Below are 17,579 nucleotides of genomic sequence, written 5' to 3'. Positions count from 1 at the left end.
CTCCAGTCTGGGCGACTGTGAGACTCCAACTCAAAAAAAAAAAAAGACCTCCAGGCAGAGAACAGGTTCAGCCTCTATTTTCTGTGGCATCAAAAGAACCCTGATCAAGAGAAAGCTTGCCCCCTCTTGGAGGTCAGATCATTTTGAAGGAGGAAGAGAGAGGCTGGTCAGCTCAGTGAATGTCTGCAGAAAGAGGCTGTAACCTACTTGCTTGCCTCAGATGTGTATGGGAAGTCAGTATAACAGCAGTGCTTCAGTTTTAATTCATCGGAAAAGGGCTGGTTACTTAATAGGTTCCATATTTGGAAGAACTGAAGTTCTTCTCCCTACTTACCCACTTACCCACAAAATTCTAAAGATATAAAAATAGAAAATTTTAAAACCTCCACTAATATAGAAGATAATATTGGCATATATTTATGTATTTTGGAGGACACGGAAGACTGATTTTGCAAGGGAGGAAACTCAGAGGCCAGAGAGGAAAAGATACATATCTGGCTGTATAAAAATTGTGTGGCAAAAGATGCCATAAGCAAGTCAAAATCAAACAGTAGACTACCAGAAACTATTCACTATTTATATGTGACGAAGGGTTAATGTCCCTTTTACCAGAGAGCTACAAATCCTTGAGAAGTAAGATACATCAACAACTTAATAAAAAATGGACAACGTGCAGAAGAGAAACTATAGATGGCTGATCAGCATGGAAAAAGATGGCCAGCTTTATAAGTGTTCTGGGAAATGCACATTATAACAGCATATAGTCAGTGCTGGTGAGGATATGGGGAAACAGGCATATTCCAGTGCTTTACTGGCAGTGTGAATCTCAATTATTAAATTATGATAGTACCTTGGCAATATACAGTAAAATTTAAAATGTGCCTGCCCTTTAGTCCAACATTCTCACTTTTGGGAATCTGTACCATTAAGACAAATGCCAGCCAGGCTCGGTGGCTCAGTCTGTAATCCCAGTACTTTGGGAGACCGAGGTGAGTCGATTGCCTGAGCCTGTGGGTCCAAGACCAGCCCAGGCAACTTGGTGAGACTTTGTTTCTACAATTAAAAAAAAAAATTAGCCAGGCATGGTGGCATGTGCCTGTAGTTCCGGCTACTTGGAAGGCTGAGGCAGAAGGATCACTAGAGCCCACAGATCAACACTGGGGTGGCCATGAGTGTGCCACTGCACTCCAGCCCAGACGACTCCAATTCAAAAAAAAAAAAAAAAGATAAAAGTGACACATTATTAAATATATTTAATGTGATTCCAATTTGGTTAAAGAAAAGAGGAAGACAAAATACTACTCTGTGATCTATGCTTATATGAGAGAGAGATGTTGACAGGCATACACCAGGCTGTGTGTTAACATTGGGTCCTCACGGAGGTAGAGGAGAGCTTTTCTTTATGCTTTTCATTTTGCATCTCTTCACCATTTTGACTTTTCACAATCTGTTACTTTTATAAGTTAAAGAAAACTCATAACAGTCAACAATTAAGATAAAATTAACTTGGGTTTATATTTTATTTATTATTTCCAGCCTTATCCTATTTCTCAGAGGTATGACTTTTGTGGGAAGGAGAGAGGTTGAAGTGCAGGTTCTACTAACTTCAAAGTCCCTTAAGTTATACCTAATTTTACTGTCACATGGATACTGCTGAACTCTTTGTGTTGGTACAGCTTTGTTGTAGCTGTAGGTTTAGAGTTACAGTAAACACTTAGAGCTAACATAAGGAATAAAATGTAACATTCTATATGTTATATGATTAATTAATAGGTTATCTTAAGACATTAAAATGGGAAGAGATTGTTTCTGAACCTCAATGCCTAATGTCAGTTATAAATACCTAGGATTTCATTACTTAGGGTTGGTTCTGTTCAGTCTTTAATTCAACCATTTGTTTTAGAGCTCATTAGTGGTTCCATATCATGGCAGCAAGGTAAGTGGTTGTGTTTCTAATTATTAATACAAAAGCTCAGTATACTCTTTTTTTTACAGGAGACTATTTGGTAGCAATTGAAGAGAAAAACAAAGCTACATTTCTGCGTGCCTATGTGAACTGGAGAAGCAAAAGGACTGAAAACTCTCGTGTGTGCATCCGCATGGTCGGCCATAACCTGGAGGCACCCTTCAGCGAAGCCTTCAGGGACCAGATGTCTATTGTTGAAATGCCACTTTCAGAGACTGCCTTGTGCATTTCCTGTTGCCCTGTGAAAGGAGACCTTCTTGTTGGCTGCACAAATAAGTTGGTCTTATTTAGTCTGAAGTATCAGATCATTAACAAGGAATTCTCAGTATTGGACTTTGAACGTTCTTTAATTATACACATAGATAGTATCATTCCTGTTGAAATTTCTTTTTGTGTGGGATATGTCGCTGTCATGTCAGACTTAGAAGTCTTAATCCTAAAACTGGAGTCAAACCCTAAAAATGGAGAGAGAATTAACCACCATCCACGTAAGACCAATAGTTCAATGAAACAGACAGAAGGTAAATAATGAATGTAACTTGTTTTCTTGTTTAGGCATAGAGAAAACCAGAAGGCAGTCACTGAAGAGCTCTAGTATACATGGTGCCAAGTCACATTATTTATAGGTTTCTTTATGCTTATTGCATGGGATTTGAGCTTCTGATCTGGCTGTTTGTATATTACTTTGTAACATGTAAATATATTTCTACACAGATTTGTCAACAGAAGTAATGGAACAGCCACTGCTAGGTGAGGGCTTTCTAGACTTAGTCCTCCTACTTACTAGTTGGATAACCTTGGGTTAGTAACGCTACCTCTGATTTCCAGTTTCCTCTCATGTAAAGTGGAATGATAAATACTTATCCTGTTGTACTCTATTAGTTGTTGTGGGGAGTAAATGAGCAAGTGCTAAGACTTTTCAAAACCATAGTGCCTTGTAAGTCTATGAAATATATGTTTATAAGTAAATAAAATCACTACATGTTTGTTTAATTGGTGTGAGGATATTGTGAAATCTAATTTTCATTCAGGCAAGTAGTAGTACTTGAAGTCGTTAAACTCTTACATTTTATTTTTTAAGGCATCAGTAATGAGATTTCCCAGCTTGAGTCAGATGATTTTGTTATCTGCCAAAAGCCCATGGAACTTCTTGGTGAAAAAAGTGAGCAATCTGGGTTATCTGTTACACTGGAATCCACAGGATTAACTGATGAAAAAATAAAATATTTCCACTTTCGGCACCTGCTCTATAGGTATTATAGAGTTTTGTGTTTTCCAGCATTTAATTTATATGTACCTGTGTAAAGTACATGGAAACTAGATTTCTCCCTCCCTCCATCTTTTTAAACCCACAGACGTTTTGCTCCTGATATTTCATCCTATATCTTGCCTGATGACATCAAGTTGCATTCCCTTCAGTTGCTACCCATTTTCCAGATGGGTAAGTATAACAATGTGAGAGTGCAGCAGTACAACGAGGTGAAAAGGCTCTGGGCTGGGAGAAGTCGACGTGGGTAATAAGTTTCTCTATGACCCTAGACAGCGTCCTTAGCAAATACCTGGAAGTACCTGAAAGGGAAGTTGTGTCTGATAGGGGAAGCCATGGACAGAAGTGACAGGCTGAACCCATTTCCCTTTTTGAAATAGTCTCTAGGCCCAAAAAGGGAAAACAGACCCCTGATGGAGCTGCGGTATATCTGGGTTCTAGCTAGGTATTTGGCAAAACTTCTCAGGACGGCCTTGTGAGCTAGATGAGAAAATGTAGACTGAATGGAAAATAATTTAGAATAGGGTTTTCAACCCTGCTGCACTTTGGACATGCCTGAATACTTGAAACAACATTGATGTGCAGGCTCCACATGTGAGAGATTCTGACTTAATTGGTCAGTATGGGGCCTGGTCATTATTTTTAAAAGTTTCCCAGGAGTCTAATGGGCACCAAGATTGAATCACCAGTAGGCTCTGCACTGAGTTCTGACCTGTTTAACATCATTCAGTGTTGTTTAGAGAAAGATGTAAGATTATTCAGATTAAATGCCTTTTTAACTTTCATTTTTCTTTCTTTCAGTAAATGTTTATTGAGTACCAACTATGTTAAACATTGTACTGAATACTAGAGAACCAGCAATGAGCAAAGTACTTATGGAGCTAATTGTCTGACAGGGAAGGCGGACATTAATCAGATAATAACAAAATCACAGTTACACCCTGAAATGAGTGCTTTGTGGGAAAGGAACCACACTGTGAGAGCCTGTAACAAAGATGAGGTCAGGGAAGGCTTCCTGAGGAAGAGAATCTGAAGGGTTTGTTGGACTGACTCGGAGTTTGGATTGATGTTGGGGGGGAAGGGAGCCTGTCCAGCAGAGGAAGCAGCAAAGGCTCTGGTGGATGGAGAATCACAGTTGAGGAACCCAGAGAAGCAAGATGTAAGAGTGGAGCAAGTGGCGAGGTGGTGTCAGACAGAGCCAAGAGCCATGCAAGAGGGTCAGCTAACAATCCAGTTAGCTTCCCATAGATCTTGTAATAAAAATCCAGATCCATTTGATGGCTTTCATGACCCTAACTCTGAACTCATCTTGTCCCACTCTCACCCTGCTTACCGTTCTCTGTCACAATGGCCTTTCTTTCCTCATAACCACCAAGCACACCCTTGTCTAAGACCTGTTACTTGCTGTTCCTGAGCTGAGTGTGCTTCTCTCAGATCTGGTGCCACTGGTGCAGTCAAGTCATTCAGCTCATAGCTGAAACATAACCTCACCATAGAGGACTTCTCTGACCTCTCAATTTAAAATATCCCTTCTAGCCAGGCTCGATGGCTCAGTAGATTGCCTGAGCCCGTGGGTTTGAGACCCACTTGGGCAACTTGGCGAGACCTCATCTCTACAATAAAGAAAAAAATTAGCTGGGCGTGGTAGCGCGCACCTGTAATTCCAGCTACTTGGAAGGCTGAGGCAGAAGGATCGCCAGAGCCCAGGAGGTCGAGGCTGCGGTGGTTGGAAGCGTCCACTGCACTCCAGTCTGGGTAACAGAGTGAGACTCCAACTCAAAAAATAAATAAATAAATAAAATAAAATATCCCTTCTTCACACACTGTGGATTTTTTGTGTATCCTCCATCCCAATTCCCATCGCTAGAATGAAGCTCTAGAATGATGGCAGGGACTTTGTCTTGTGCACTGTTACATCTCTAGAACCCGGAACAGCAGCACTTAGTAGGCATCTGATGAATATTTACTGAGTAGACAAATGAGTGATCGGATGGTCTGTATCTGATTTGGTTCCTCATGGGTGAATAGAAGTTTTAGAAGATAAAGATTTTGGTAAGATGTTACCGAAGGGGTCTAGCATGTGCAAGGTGTTAAATTACCACGAGTGTTTAGAGTTTAATGAGCATTTCTGCTTGGCTAGAACACCAATGTGTAAAGAAAAGGAGAAAAAACTGACTTTGAGCCAAACATGGAGAGAGCAGAATTGATATTAATGAGTGTCCTTGAAGGTTGTCAATCAGAGGAGTACTTTTTGAAAAACTTCAGTTATGAAAAATTTCAAGCACACATAGGTAGAAAACAGTACAATGAACCCTCATGTACCCATCACACAACTTCAGTGGTGCTGTTTCATATCCATCCCCTGTTCCATATAAAGTTATTTTGATGCAAAGTCCAGAGTTAAGACCATTTCGTATGTAGATATTTCACCATATGTCTCTAAAAGAAAAGGATTCTTTTTTTTGACTTGGATTCTCACTGTGTCACCCAGGCTGGAGTATAGTGGCACACTACTGGCCACTTCAGCCTTGACCTGCTGGGCTCAGACGATCCTCCTGCCTCAGTCTTCTAAGTAGTTGGAACTACAGGCACATAACACCAAACTTGGCTAATTTTTTTGGTTTATTGTAGAGATGAGGTCACGCCAAATTACACAGGCTGGTCTCAAACCCGTGGGCTCAGGCAGTCCTCTCACCTCAGCCTCCCAAAGTGCTGGGAGTATAGGCGTGAACTACTGTGCCCAACCAAAAGGAATTGTTTTACTTAAATAAACCCAAAATAGTATTTCACTTTTTTTTTTGAGTTGGGGTCTTACTCTGTTGTCCAGGCTGGAATGTAGTGGCATGGTCACAGCTCTATGCAGCCTTGACACCATGGGCTCAGGTGATTCTTCTGCCTTAGCTTCCTCTGTAGCTGGAGACTACAGGTACCTGCCACCACATCTGGCTAATTTTTCTTTTTCTTTTTCTGTAGAGAGTGAAGTCTTGCTATGTTGCCCAGGCTGGTCTCACACTTCTGGGCTCAAGCAGTCCCCCCACCTTGACCTCTCAGAATGCTGGGATTATAGGTATGAGCCATTATGCTTGGCCACAAAATACTATTTCACATTTTTAAAAACATTCTTTGATATCATCAAATATCCAGTGTTCACATTTGCCTGGTTGACTAAAAATTTTTTTTGTACAGTTCATATGTTTGAGTCAGATTCCAAATAAGGCTCATATATTGCAGTTGGTGGCTATGTCTTGTAAGGCTCTCTCTTTGTTTTTTTTTTTTAAGTTGGAGTCTCACTCTGTCGCCTAGGCTAGAGAACAGTGACATACGGCCACCCCAACGTCGATCTGCTGGGCTCTAGCGATCCTTCTGCCTCAGCCTTCCAAGTAGCTGGAACTACCACATCTGGCTAATTTTTTTAAAAAATTGTAGAGACAAGGTCTCGCCAATTTTCCTGGGCTGGTCTTGAACCCAAAGGCAGAGGCAATCTACTCGTCTCGACCTCTCAAAGTGCCGGGATTACAGGCTGAGCCACCAAGCCTGGCCAAGTCTCTTTTAATATATAGGCTCTTCTCTTTTTTCTTTGCAGTTTATTTAGCAAAAAGTTAGACTCTTTAATGCAAAACTTCCCACAATCTGAATTTTGCTAACTGAATCCTTACAGTGTCATTTATCATGTGTCTGTATCCACTGTATTTCCATGTGAGTTGGTAGTTGGCCTAAATTTATGCTGGCCTGTATGGTGCATGTTAGCCACATGTTGCTATTGAACATTTAAAATATGACTAGTCTAAACTGAGATATGCCAGAACTATAAAATTGTGCTAGATTTTGAAGACTTAGTACAAAAGATATATAAAATCTCATTTATTTATATGTTGGGTTAATACACATATTTAAAATGTCTCCCTTTTAAAAAAAAAAAACTAGGATCTTACTCCTTTTCCCATGCTGGAGTGCAGTGGTATAATCATGGCTCACTGCAACCTTGATCTCTTGGGCTCAGGTGATCCTTCTGTCTCAGCCTCCTGAGTAGCTGGGACTACAGGCATGCACCACCATGCTTGGCTCATTTTTTTTTTTTTTTTGTAGAGACCAGGTCTTTCTATGTTGCCCAAGCTGTTCTTGAACTCCTGGGTTCAAGCAGTCTTCCCGCCTCGGCAAGTGCTGGGATTACAGGCATGAGCCACTGTGCCAGGCTTCTTTTTCATTTTTAAAATATGATTACTAGAGAACTTTAAATTACAGATGTGGCTCAAATTACATTTCTGTTGACAGTGCTGGTCTAGATCAGGCTTGATCATATGATGAGATGATGACTTTTTTGGAACATAAGTGGTTTTGAGCTCTGCTGGAAGGCTTGTGGTATCTGGTGAGCTCTTTTTGTGATGCTGATAACCATTGATGATCATTACATAGATGTGTTAATTTACTACAAGTTGCAAAACGATGATGTTCTAATTATAATGCTCCTTTTTTTGTATTTTACCAGCATTCTTCTATGAAGAACAGCTTCCCCTTAGCAGTTCTTTGGTTACTCACTGGTACAGTTTGCAAGATATCGATTTCTTCCCTCTATTAACTAGTTGCATGGTATTTGTTTCTTTGATTTTTTGGATGCAGGTTCTCTTACTACTGATGAAAATAAACTGTCCCAGGAAAAAGAGTTGCTGAGTCTCTTTTGTTTTTTCTCCCTGCCTCATGTGGGCTATCTCTACATGGTTGTCAAATCTGTTGAGTTGATGTCAGTCTACCAGTATCCCGAGAAGTCTCAGCAGGCGGTGCTCACACCACAATTTTTGCATGTCATTACAAGGTACTGTTACAGTGGCACTTGCTGGCCTTTGAGTCGTTTGTTTTTCTGTACATTTTTGAGATGCTGCCTAAATCTTTAACTGAGAATTGTGTGAACTAGTGAGGAGGATTATATGCATGAGTTATATCTGCCTTTTTAAGTCTGTCTTTGGTGGCCTATACCTACCTTATCAATGTCAAAGATTTAGACTCTGGTTATATCTTTGTTTTGTTTCATTAGACTGGATGGGGATCCTTGTAAGAAAGTGTAAGTTTTTTCAAAAAGGAAGGTTTTCTTTTTTTTTGAGTCAAAGTCTTACTGTGTTGCCCAGGCTGGAGTGCAGTGGTATGCCCACGGCCACTGTAGCCTCGACTTGCTGGGTTCAGGTGATCCTTCTGCCTCAGTCTCCCAAGTAGCTGGAACTATAGGTGCGTGCCACCACACCTGGTTAATTTTTTGATGCATTGTAGAGACGAGGTCTCACCAAGTTTCCCCGGTTGGTCTCGAACCCCCCTAGACTCAGGTAATCCTCTTGCCTCTGCCTTCCGAAGTGCTGGGATTACAGACGTGAGCCACTATGCCTGGCTAGAAAGGTTTTCATAGGAAATTCTAATGGAAAGTCAGTGGGCCCAGTCAGAGAATCTCTTTAAATTTCTTTTTTTGGGCCAGTTGCAGTGGCTCATATCTGTAATCTCAGCCCTTTGGGATACTGAGGTGAGAGGCTTGCTTGGACCCAGGAGTTTGAGACCAGCCTAGGCAACATAGTGAGACCTCATCTCCACAACCAGAAAAGATTTTAAAAAGTCAGCTGAGGCAGAAAGATTACCTGAGCCCAGAAAGATTACCTGAATCCAGGCTGCAGTGAGCTGTGATGGTGCCACTACATTTCAGCGTGGGTGACAGAGACCTCAACTCAAAAAAAAATTTTTTTCTTTTTTTTTTTTGGAGTTGGAGTCTCACTCTGTCACCCAGACTGGAGTGCAGTGGCATGCTCCCGGCCACCGCAGCCTCAACCTGCTGGGCTCTGGCGATCCTTCCGCCTCAGCCTTCCAGGTAGCTGGAATTACAGGCACACGCTACCACGTCCGGGTATAAAAATTTCTTTTTCTATGTCCTAAGTCATTTTCTCGCCGCTACTATGTTTTTTCAGTATGAACTGAGTTACTTCATAATGGTTTAGAACTGTGAGGGGACCAGAGAGATGATCTGATTCTATTCCCTGATTAGTACAGATGGGGAAATAGTCACAGAGAGGTGGCCAAAGTCATGTGCTGATTAGTGGCAGCTGTCTTCTGAGTCGCCTTACCCTAGTATGCTGGCATGTAAGCCTGATTTCTAAGCAGGAGTTTTATTTCATTTCCTTTTATCTCAGCAGTAAGTGATGCTTTTGGTTCTGTTTCCTGTTTCTTGAGCTTAGATGATATTCAAGTGACTGCCTTGTGCCCTCTGAGCACGCAACTGTGAATAAGGCACACCAACTGTTTTCTAAAGCAACAATATAAAAGAATGCTAGATACACACACAAGGGCAGAGCTTTCATGAAAGTGTCATAGACACTGGGTGGAGAGAAATCACTTCTGGTTGAGTCATGTGAGGAAGTTGTAGACAGGTGACTGTGTTTGAGGCTTGCAGCTAGCTAGATGGATGGAGATTGGAAGAGGTGGGCACTGTATATAGAGAGAAGACTATAAACAATGACTGTATCCAGTTTTTCAGGAAGATCCAATAATGAATTACACAGGACAGTGATATTTTTCTTTCCCCAACTGAATGCTATCAGACTGACCAGCTAGTGCTGGAGTATATTTCAGTCTGCACAGAACCCATCTGTAGATTCTGATACCCACTCTTTCTGGTTGTGCTCCCCTCTGTTCCTGACTTCTGATATAAGGAGAAACACTGCTGATGGGACTGTGTCTCTTAAGTGAACAGTGTGGAGGTAGCTTGTTGTTTCAATTTCCAAAGCATTGTGTAGTGATGTTTGTTAAATATGAAGAAGCTGAAAAGTAGAGAAGTGGTGAGAATAATGCTTGAGAGGTAGCTCAGGGCTTTGGAAATTAAACTAAAATTGTTTAAGGTTTTGACCAGAAAAAGTGATGTGATCAAAGCATTGCTTTAGGAAAATTAATGGTCGCTGTTGCGGAAGGTGGATTGAACATAGAGAAACTACTGGAGTGGATCAGGCAAGGATATTAAGGTGCTGTATTTGGGCTAGATAACAGTAGCAAAAGGAGAAAGGAGAGTGGATGGGAGAGACTTCTGCAGGAGTTACAAGACTTGGTGTCTGATGGGGTAATGAGGTTGGAGGGAGCATGTAACACCCCACCAGCATTTTGAGTCTGTATTTATGGAAGAATGGGGACTGGTGTGATAGGGGCTAAAAGTGAGGTTTGGTTTAGACATTTGCATTTGAGATGCTTATGGACTAACAAGAGGGAATGTACTAAGTAGGCTTTTGGACACAGACTTGTAGATTAGGGTAGAGATGAAAGCTTAGAAGTTTTATTACCCTCAAAAAAGAGCTGATTATCGAAGTAGCGAGCATGTGGAAAAGTTGTTGAAGAACAAAACTCTGGTGAAAGTTTTGCTTAGTAAGCAAGAGGGGAGAGAAAAAGATTTTTTTTTCGCCTGAGGCAGAGTCTTACTCTTGTCAACTGGGCTGGAGTGCAGTGGTACAATCATAGCCACTGTAGCCTCCAGCTCCTGGTCTCAAGGGATCCTCCTTCCTCAACCTTCCAAGTAGCTGGGACTACAGGGGCACACCACCATGCCCAGCTTATTTATTTATTTGTTTGTTTGTTTGTTTGTTTGTTGGAGAGACAAGGTCTCCCTGTGTTGCTGTGGCTGGCCTCAAACTCTTGCTCTGCTAGGTGCAGTGACTGATGCCTATAATCCCAGGACTTTGGGAGGCTGAGGTGAGAGGATTGCTTGAGCCCACAGGTTCGAGACCAGTCTGGGCATTTTGGTGAGACCTCATCTCTACAATTAAAAAAAAAAATTTAGCTGGGCACGGTGGCATATGCCTGTAGTTCCAGCTACTTGGATGGCTGAGGTAGAAGGATTGCCTGAACCCAGCAGGTTGAGGCTGTGGTGGCCATGAGCAGTGTGCCACTGCACTATAGCCTGGGTGACAGAGTGAGACTCCAACTCAAAAAAAAAAACCCAAAAAACTGCTCAAGTGATCCTCTTGCCTCAGTCTCCCAAATTACCAGGATTATAAGCATGAGCTACTACACCCAGCTGAGAAAGATCTGATTGACTTTACTCTCCAGAGAGGGTTTGGACTAGTCATGAACCATCCATACTCAAATCTTTATTTTTATTGTTTTGTTTTTTGGGGGTTTTTTTTAGTTGGAGCCTCACTCCGTCGCCCAGACTGGAGTGCGGTGGCATGCTCCCGGCCACCGCAGCCTCACCCTGCTGGGCTCCAGCGATCCTTCCACCTCAGCCTTCCAAGTAGCTGGAATTACAGGCATGTGCTACCACGCCCGGGCGATTTTTTGATTTATTGTAGAGATGAGGTCTCGCCAAGTTGCCCAGGCGGGTCTCAAACCCGCGGGCTCAGGCAATCCACTCACCTCAGCTTCCCAAAGCGCTGGGATTACAGGCTGAGCCACCGAGCTCGGGCATACTCAAATCTTTAAAACAAGCTGCTAGAGTAGATAATTCTGAAGTTTCCTTCCCTTGGATGTGTGTTTGCCTAAGTGTGTTCCCCAGCATAATCTAAGATGAATTTCATCCTGTGGTGGGTAGAGTAGAACAACAGTCGGGAAATCGATTTTAATCTTGGCTTTGATAGTTACCCATCCATCCCTTGGACAGAAACTGGGGGCATCATTTTGTCTGTAAAATGAAGACATTGACCCAGATCCATAGGTCTCAATTAGGGGTCTCAATCAGAACCATACTTGGAGCTTTTTAGAAATGCATATGTCTAAAATCAGTCCCTCGATATTCTGAATTAGTAGCGGTGAGGTGGAGACCAGTTATACATTTTTAAAACACACTATTGGGATTCTGAGGCACTTTCCTTATTGAGAAGTGGTTTAACTTGACAGCATTTGACAAATATGTGAGTCTTCTCCCATCCTTGCCATTGCTGTGTTTGCCTGTGAAACCCTCTACTGTGGGCATATTGGTTCTTGGCCTCACTTTGCTCAGTGGCTTCCCTCCTCCTCCTCAGTAACAACCTGCAGTGTTTCACGGTGCGGTGCAGTGCAGCGGTGGCTCGTGAGGAGGACCTGTACATGGACACCACACTGAAGGTGAGGACTGGAATGTAAAGACAGTAAAACCCCAAGGTCAGAAAGGAACACACAAAGCTTGCCCATTTGCTCTCAGGCCTAAGCTTGGCAAAGACTAAAGGTCTTAAGGTTGTCTTACGTATTGAGTTAGAGCTCTTGGGTGTAAAATAGCAAGCATTTTGTTACTCATGGTTTAGCTGACAGTTTTTAAGATTGCTTTGAAAACATTTACTCAGAATTGGTTTAGTGCATAGTTTTGTTTATTTGTTTGTTTGTTTAAGTTGGAGTCTCACTCTGTTGCCCAGGCTGGAGGGCAGTGGCACACTCACAGCCACCGCATCCTCCACCTGCTGGGCTCAGGTGATCCTTCTGCCTCAGCCTTCCAAGTAGTTGGAACTACAGGCATGTGCCGCCATGCCTGGATAATTTTTTTTTTTTTTAATTTATTGTAGAGATGAGGTCTTGCCAAGTTGTCCGGGCTGGTCTCGAACCCATGAGCTCAGGCAGTCTTCTCACCTCGGCCTCCCAAAGTGCTGAGATTATAGGCGTGAGCCACTGCACCCAGCATAGTACACAGTTTTTAAAGATTGGTAAAGAATATATGTAGTGTAAACTTAGAGAGCAGTTCATGACTGTAGTATACTATATAGTATATAAAATAAATATAGTATATGAAACATAGTATATGTTTTATTTTTTAATGGAAATATTGGTGACAATTATACAGAGCTAGTAACAAAACAGTACAGAAATCAATGTACTTAAGAGCATTCTTGAATAAAATGCATTCAAATGATTGATTTATACTATTATCAGATATGCCTGTAATTATCTTGTCATTTTACAACCGACCAACAGGTTGTAGCAAAAATGAGATTTTGATCATTTTTGAGAAGTAATGTGCTTAGTCTCTGAAAAGCTCTTGACCACAAAATAAATGTAGGTATTTTTATGATGAAGTTTTATATTTCCTGATCATGAATTCTGTTCTCAGAAATATACTGATCATTGTATAATATTTATCTATGCTATTTTACTTCTGAAGTAGAAGCTATTTGAATGGGTATTTTTTATGAATATGCATGCTGCAAGCAGCCCCCAAATAATGATGCCCTGTATTTCAAAAGTTGCTTTATGGCTGCTTAGAACCTGGAATACCTTTTCCTGGAAAAGTAAGCCTTCAGTAATGATGGTTAAGTTAGCAAGCCAGTCCCTGTATAGGACCTCATGTGACCGAGGTGCTCTCCCATGGTCACTGTTGCCCAGATTGTGTTATGTGATCGTGTTTTATGGAAAGCATGGTCTCTGAGTCCCCAGTGACTCCCCCCCCCCATGGCCTGCCTGTAGTTTTCTGTTGCTGACCAGGCTTACTGCCTGCCTTCAGCCTCTTGGGAAACCAGAATCATAGATTTCCTCTCCTTTGTGTCTATAAGATACACATATAGGCTTTTTAAGAGATAATTTTAAAGATCAGGGTTATTTTGCTTATAAAAATGGGAAAGGTAACAGATGAAAGCAAAACAGAAAAAACTTCTGTTCTTTGTCCCTTTTCACCCCCACCTTGCCTTTTGAAACTTCAGAAAGACATGGGATTACATAGGGGTGATGATACAGTTTGGGGTACATAGTAGACTAAAATAGGATCAATCTACATTTGAAAAAATTATATAATTCCTTGTCTTCTCAAAGTCTCATAAAGCCAGAGGAGGGCACAAGGAAGATAAAAATGGAAGGATGAGGAGAGGTGGCTACTGGTAGGGAGCTGTTGCCCTTGAGACTGCTGGTGGTAGGAGCAGGGAGGGCAGTGATGATCACACCTCATGTCCCCTCGTAAGTCCACCAGTTCTGAAGTCCTAGATACCTCCTGAGCCAGTGCACATTTAATGCACCTGCTGTCTCAGGCTTTGGAGCTGTGGTGTCTGAAAAAGCTTTCACAACTTTAGAGTCCGAGTGCTGTCTTTGTCTCTCTTTTCTCTGAGACTCTGGCTCCTCAGTGCTAGCCAAGCCACCTTAATTAATCTTAGAAATGAAAATAGAGATGGACGTAACAAGGAAGATGACCGCAGATGCAAAACACTATGCATGGATGAAAGGGCAGGGGTCTGGCAGCATCATTTTATGAGCTCCCAGAAGGAGCTCATCCGTTGTCTTTCTTATCCATACTACTTTGATTAATGGTTCCTTACAGGAGCAGAAGCCTGGCTCCATCAGTTTACCTAATGTGCCCCAGCCTGTCAGCCATTCGGGCACTGCAAGGGGCTAATAGTCAGGGGCCATCCCATATACTCATGCACAAAAAGCCATTTGATGTATTCTCTGTGTAGCAGAATATCCTTTTATAGTGTCTCATTTTGCCTAGAAACCCCATTCAGGCATAACCCAAGCCAGCCCACTGTTAGTGGGGGTTTCCCTGGGGGGGCAGGTTGTCAACCTGCTGTCCTTGGCAGTCTGTGGAGACACTCTGTAGGGCACAAACAGGATTTCCTGCTGCCATGGAGTCCTCTTTCTACATTTATTCAGTTCATAGGTACTAAGTTTGTTGACTGAGTAGTAGTGGCTATAGAATAGGTGTTTGATTACATAGGCTTAGATAATTTCACTCTGTTAAGGGTAGGAATTTGGGTTGGTTTTGGGGGGGAGGGTGGCAACAACAGAAGAGATTTTATCAGGTAGATAGACTGGTTTTTGAAGATTAAAGTTCATGGACCTTCATTCCTTGGTTAAATTTGTGTTTTTTCCTTTCCTAGACTTGCCCACCTGTCAGTATGGATGTCTGTGCTTTAAGGATACAGCTTTTCATAGGCTTGAAAGCCATCTGTCACTTTAAAAACCACATCATACTTTTGACCAAGGCAGACCCTGAGGTCATTCCAGAGAGAAGAGAGTCACCCAAGAAGCTTCTGTAAGCACCCCCCACCCCCAGGCATTCCTGCCAAAGTTTCTGGAATTAATTGTAACTGGTATATTTTGTGTGTGTCTTAGATTATCTTTTTAAAAATCAAGACTTAGAATAACCAGGTGACTTTTCTATGGTGTTGTTTTTCCAGAGAAAGAAAAGAAAGTTCTAACAATCTCTATAATGTCCTTTGTAATTGACCTGGGAACTTTTAGCAGAAAATTAGTTATAAAGTAGTTTCAGTAAAAATTAGTAATATTTTAGATAAGGTAAAGGATGTGCTTTTCTGTGAAATTGATGGGAAAGACAGAGACTTTAATGCTAATTCAAACATAAGACTTTTATAATCTTTCTGCTTTGACCTTTCAGTAGTTAAATTTTTACCCAAAAATTATTTTCTGGTATTGAAAAAGAAATTAATAATGCATTTCTTACCTTAATGATCTGTAGATAAGCGCTGATCTACCTTAAAATAAAATTGCATTTTGATTATGTTACTCTCTCATTAACTCTTAGGTTTTCTGCTTTCCCATTATTTAGAATAGAATGCCTAATTCCAGGCTGGTAATGTTTCTATTTGATGTTTTTTATACTGTGAACTTAGTGGTAGAGAATGCAAGCTAATACATTTAATCAAGAAGAAAATCTATGTGTATATTTCAAGTCCAACATAGGTTATTTATTTATTTATTTGAGTGGGAGTCTCACTCAGTCACCCAGACTGGAGTGTAATGGCACACTCACCGCAGCCTCGACTGCTGGGCTCAAGCCATTCTTCTGCCTCAGCCTCTCAAGTGACTGGAATCACAGGCATGCACCACCACGCCCAGCTAATTTTTTAATTTATTGTTGAGATGAGGTCTCGCCATGTTGCTCAGACTAGTCTTAAACCCCTGGGCTCAGGCAATCTGCTTGCCTCCACCTCCCAAGAGCTGGGATTACAGGCGTGAGTCATTGCACCCGGCCTAACATAGGTTAGTTTTAACAACAGTTTTTACTTTTTCAAATTGTTTGTGCCTGTGCTTTGTTCTACCAACAGGAATCAGAGGTTGACTTGGGTACCTGGTCACTTGAAGTATACACAGAGTGGCTTGAGACTGTGACTGATCCCAGGAGCTTTCTGACGAGAGGAGAAGCAGTTTGTAGTCTTGCACATTTGGCATTCTAAAAATATAGTATTTTAAGAAATGATTGTAATTTAGATTTTAATTTATTTGAAAAATCCATTTGATCAAACATTTTAAAAGATTGTATACTAAAGAAAATGCATCACATAGTGAAAGCAAAAGATGGGCAAATGCTTTAAGTAGACTTACAGTGTTATATGTCCTCTGCATCTACCCAGCAGTAGCCATAGGTGTTTTCCATGTTGCTTCTGCTTAGATTTGTGGCATGGGGCATGCTGGACTCCTGTTTTTATTTTTCCCAAGAACACAATTCCACTTTTATTTATTTACTTTCCATTAGTTTAAATCCTTGAGGGGTACAGCATTATATGGATTCTGTGTCCAATGGCCTTAGCAGGAAGGTTGCTTCGGAATTTGGCACAAGCCATGCCACTGTTTCCATGGGCCCGAGTTACCTTTCCCCAGATTATTCCGGTTTTGTTTGGTTTGCTGCCAGGAGTCACTGTGTTGTGCTTTGGTTTGTATACATAAGCACATCTCTTGCCCAAGTAGAATTCAGTTTCATCTCGGGCATAAACACCTTCAATTTTGAGAAGAGCTATGTGCTCCCTTTGGTTCCAGAGACCTTGCTTATAGCCAGCAAAAATGGCTTTGGATCACAGCCTTCCAGACATATTTACCTCTTAGAAGTCCTATTCCCAGCAGGCCTCCATGGCCTCCAAGATGGCGGAAAGAGCCATGCTGGACTCTTGAAGGCCAAATGCAGGAGAGATCCTGGGCACAGGGACTTTCATACCCAATGCTCTTTCCCTTTGAATGAGTCTTGCCTGTTCTTTGAACTTATTGCTTATTTGAGAATACCTGTGGAATGAATTGGAAGCAACTGGTTTATCAATACATGGTAGTTATGGGATATTAAATGCAGTAGGCCGATGTAGTATTTTCAACTCATATTTCATAAAAATAGACTGTATAGCTAATCAGTGAAGAAAATATTCAGTGACAACGATTTTAGAGTTATTTTATGATATCCAATATTTACCATTTAAAGCTTATCATTTATTAATATGTCTTATCTTTAAAAATTCTTGTCCTTTGTTTTGCTTTTAGTTCTAGAAAAGATACCAGTATTAAGATCAAAATACCTCCTGTAGCTGAGGCTGGGTGGAATTTGTACATTGTGAATACGATCTCGCCAGTGCAGCTATACAAAGAGATGGTACTCTTTTTAAACTTCTGATTCTTATTTGTAGATACTTGGAGTGAAATTGGTGATCAGAAACTGATTCT

The 17,579-nt window shown here is 41.4% G+C and overlaps 1 protein-coding gene and 1 pseudogene across 2 annotated transcripts in view; one reads left to right on the top strand and one right to left on the bottom strand.

Moving 5' to 3' along the window:
- HPS3 (HPS3, biogenesis of lysosomal organelles complex 2 subunit 1) overlaps window positions 1-17,579 on the top strand; it is a 48,180-nt gene that overhangs the window by 10,409 nt on the left and 20,192 nt on the right. Inside the window, exons 2-8 of one of the 2 annotated variants that reach the window (XM_008072965.1) lie at window positions 1,996-2,487; window positions 3,048-3,219; window positions 3,322-3,407; window positions 7,851-8,043; window positions 12,206-12,287; window positions 15,014-15,168; window positions 17,400-17,508. In XM_008072965.1, the coding sequence (XP_008071156.1) occupies window positions 1,996-2,487; window positions 3,048-3,219; window positions 3,322-3,407; window positions 7,851-8,043; window positions 12,206-12,287; window positions 15,014-15,168; window positions 17,400-17,508 (1,289 nt within the window). The remainder of the gene's footprint in view (window positions 1-1,995; window positions 2,488-3,047; window positions 3,220-3,321; window positions 3,408-7,850; window positions 8,044-12,205; window positions 12,288-15,013; window positions 15,169-17,399; window positions 17,509-17,579) is intronic. The other variant, XM_008072966.2, reaches the window with a different exon arrangement.
- Window positions 16,589-16,963, bottom strand: LOC110594484 (annotated as a pseudogene).

This window comes from Carlito syrichta, unplaced genomic scaffold (assembly GCF_000164805.1).
Source record: "Carlito syrichta isolate Samal-C Ts95f unplaced genomic scaffold, Tarsius_syrichta-2.0.1 Scaffold315561, whole genome shotgun sequence".
Lineage (NCBI taxonomy): Eukaryota > Metazoa > Chordata > Mammalia > Primates > Tarsiidae > Carlito > Carlito syrichta.
This window is presented reverse-complemented; position numbering and strand designations above follow the sequence as displayed.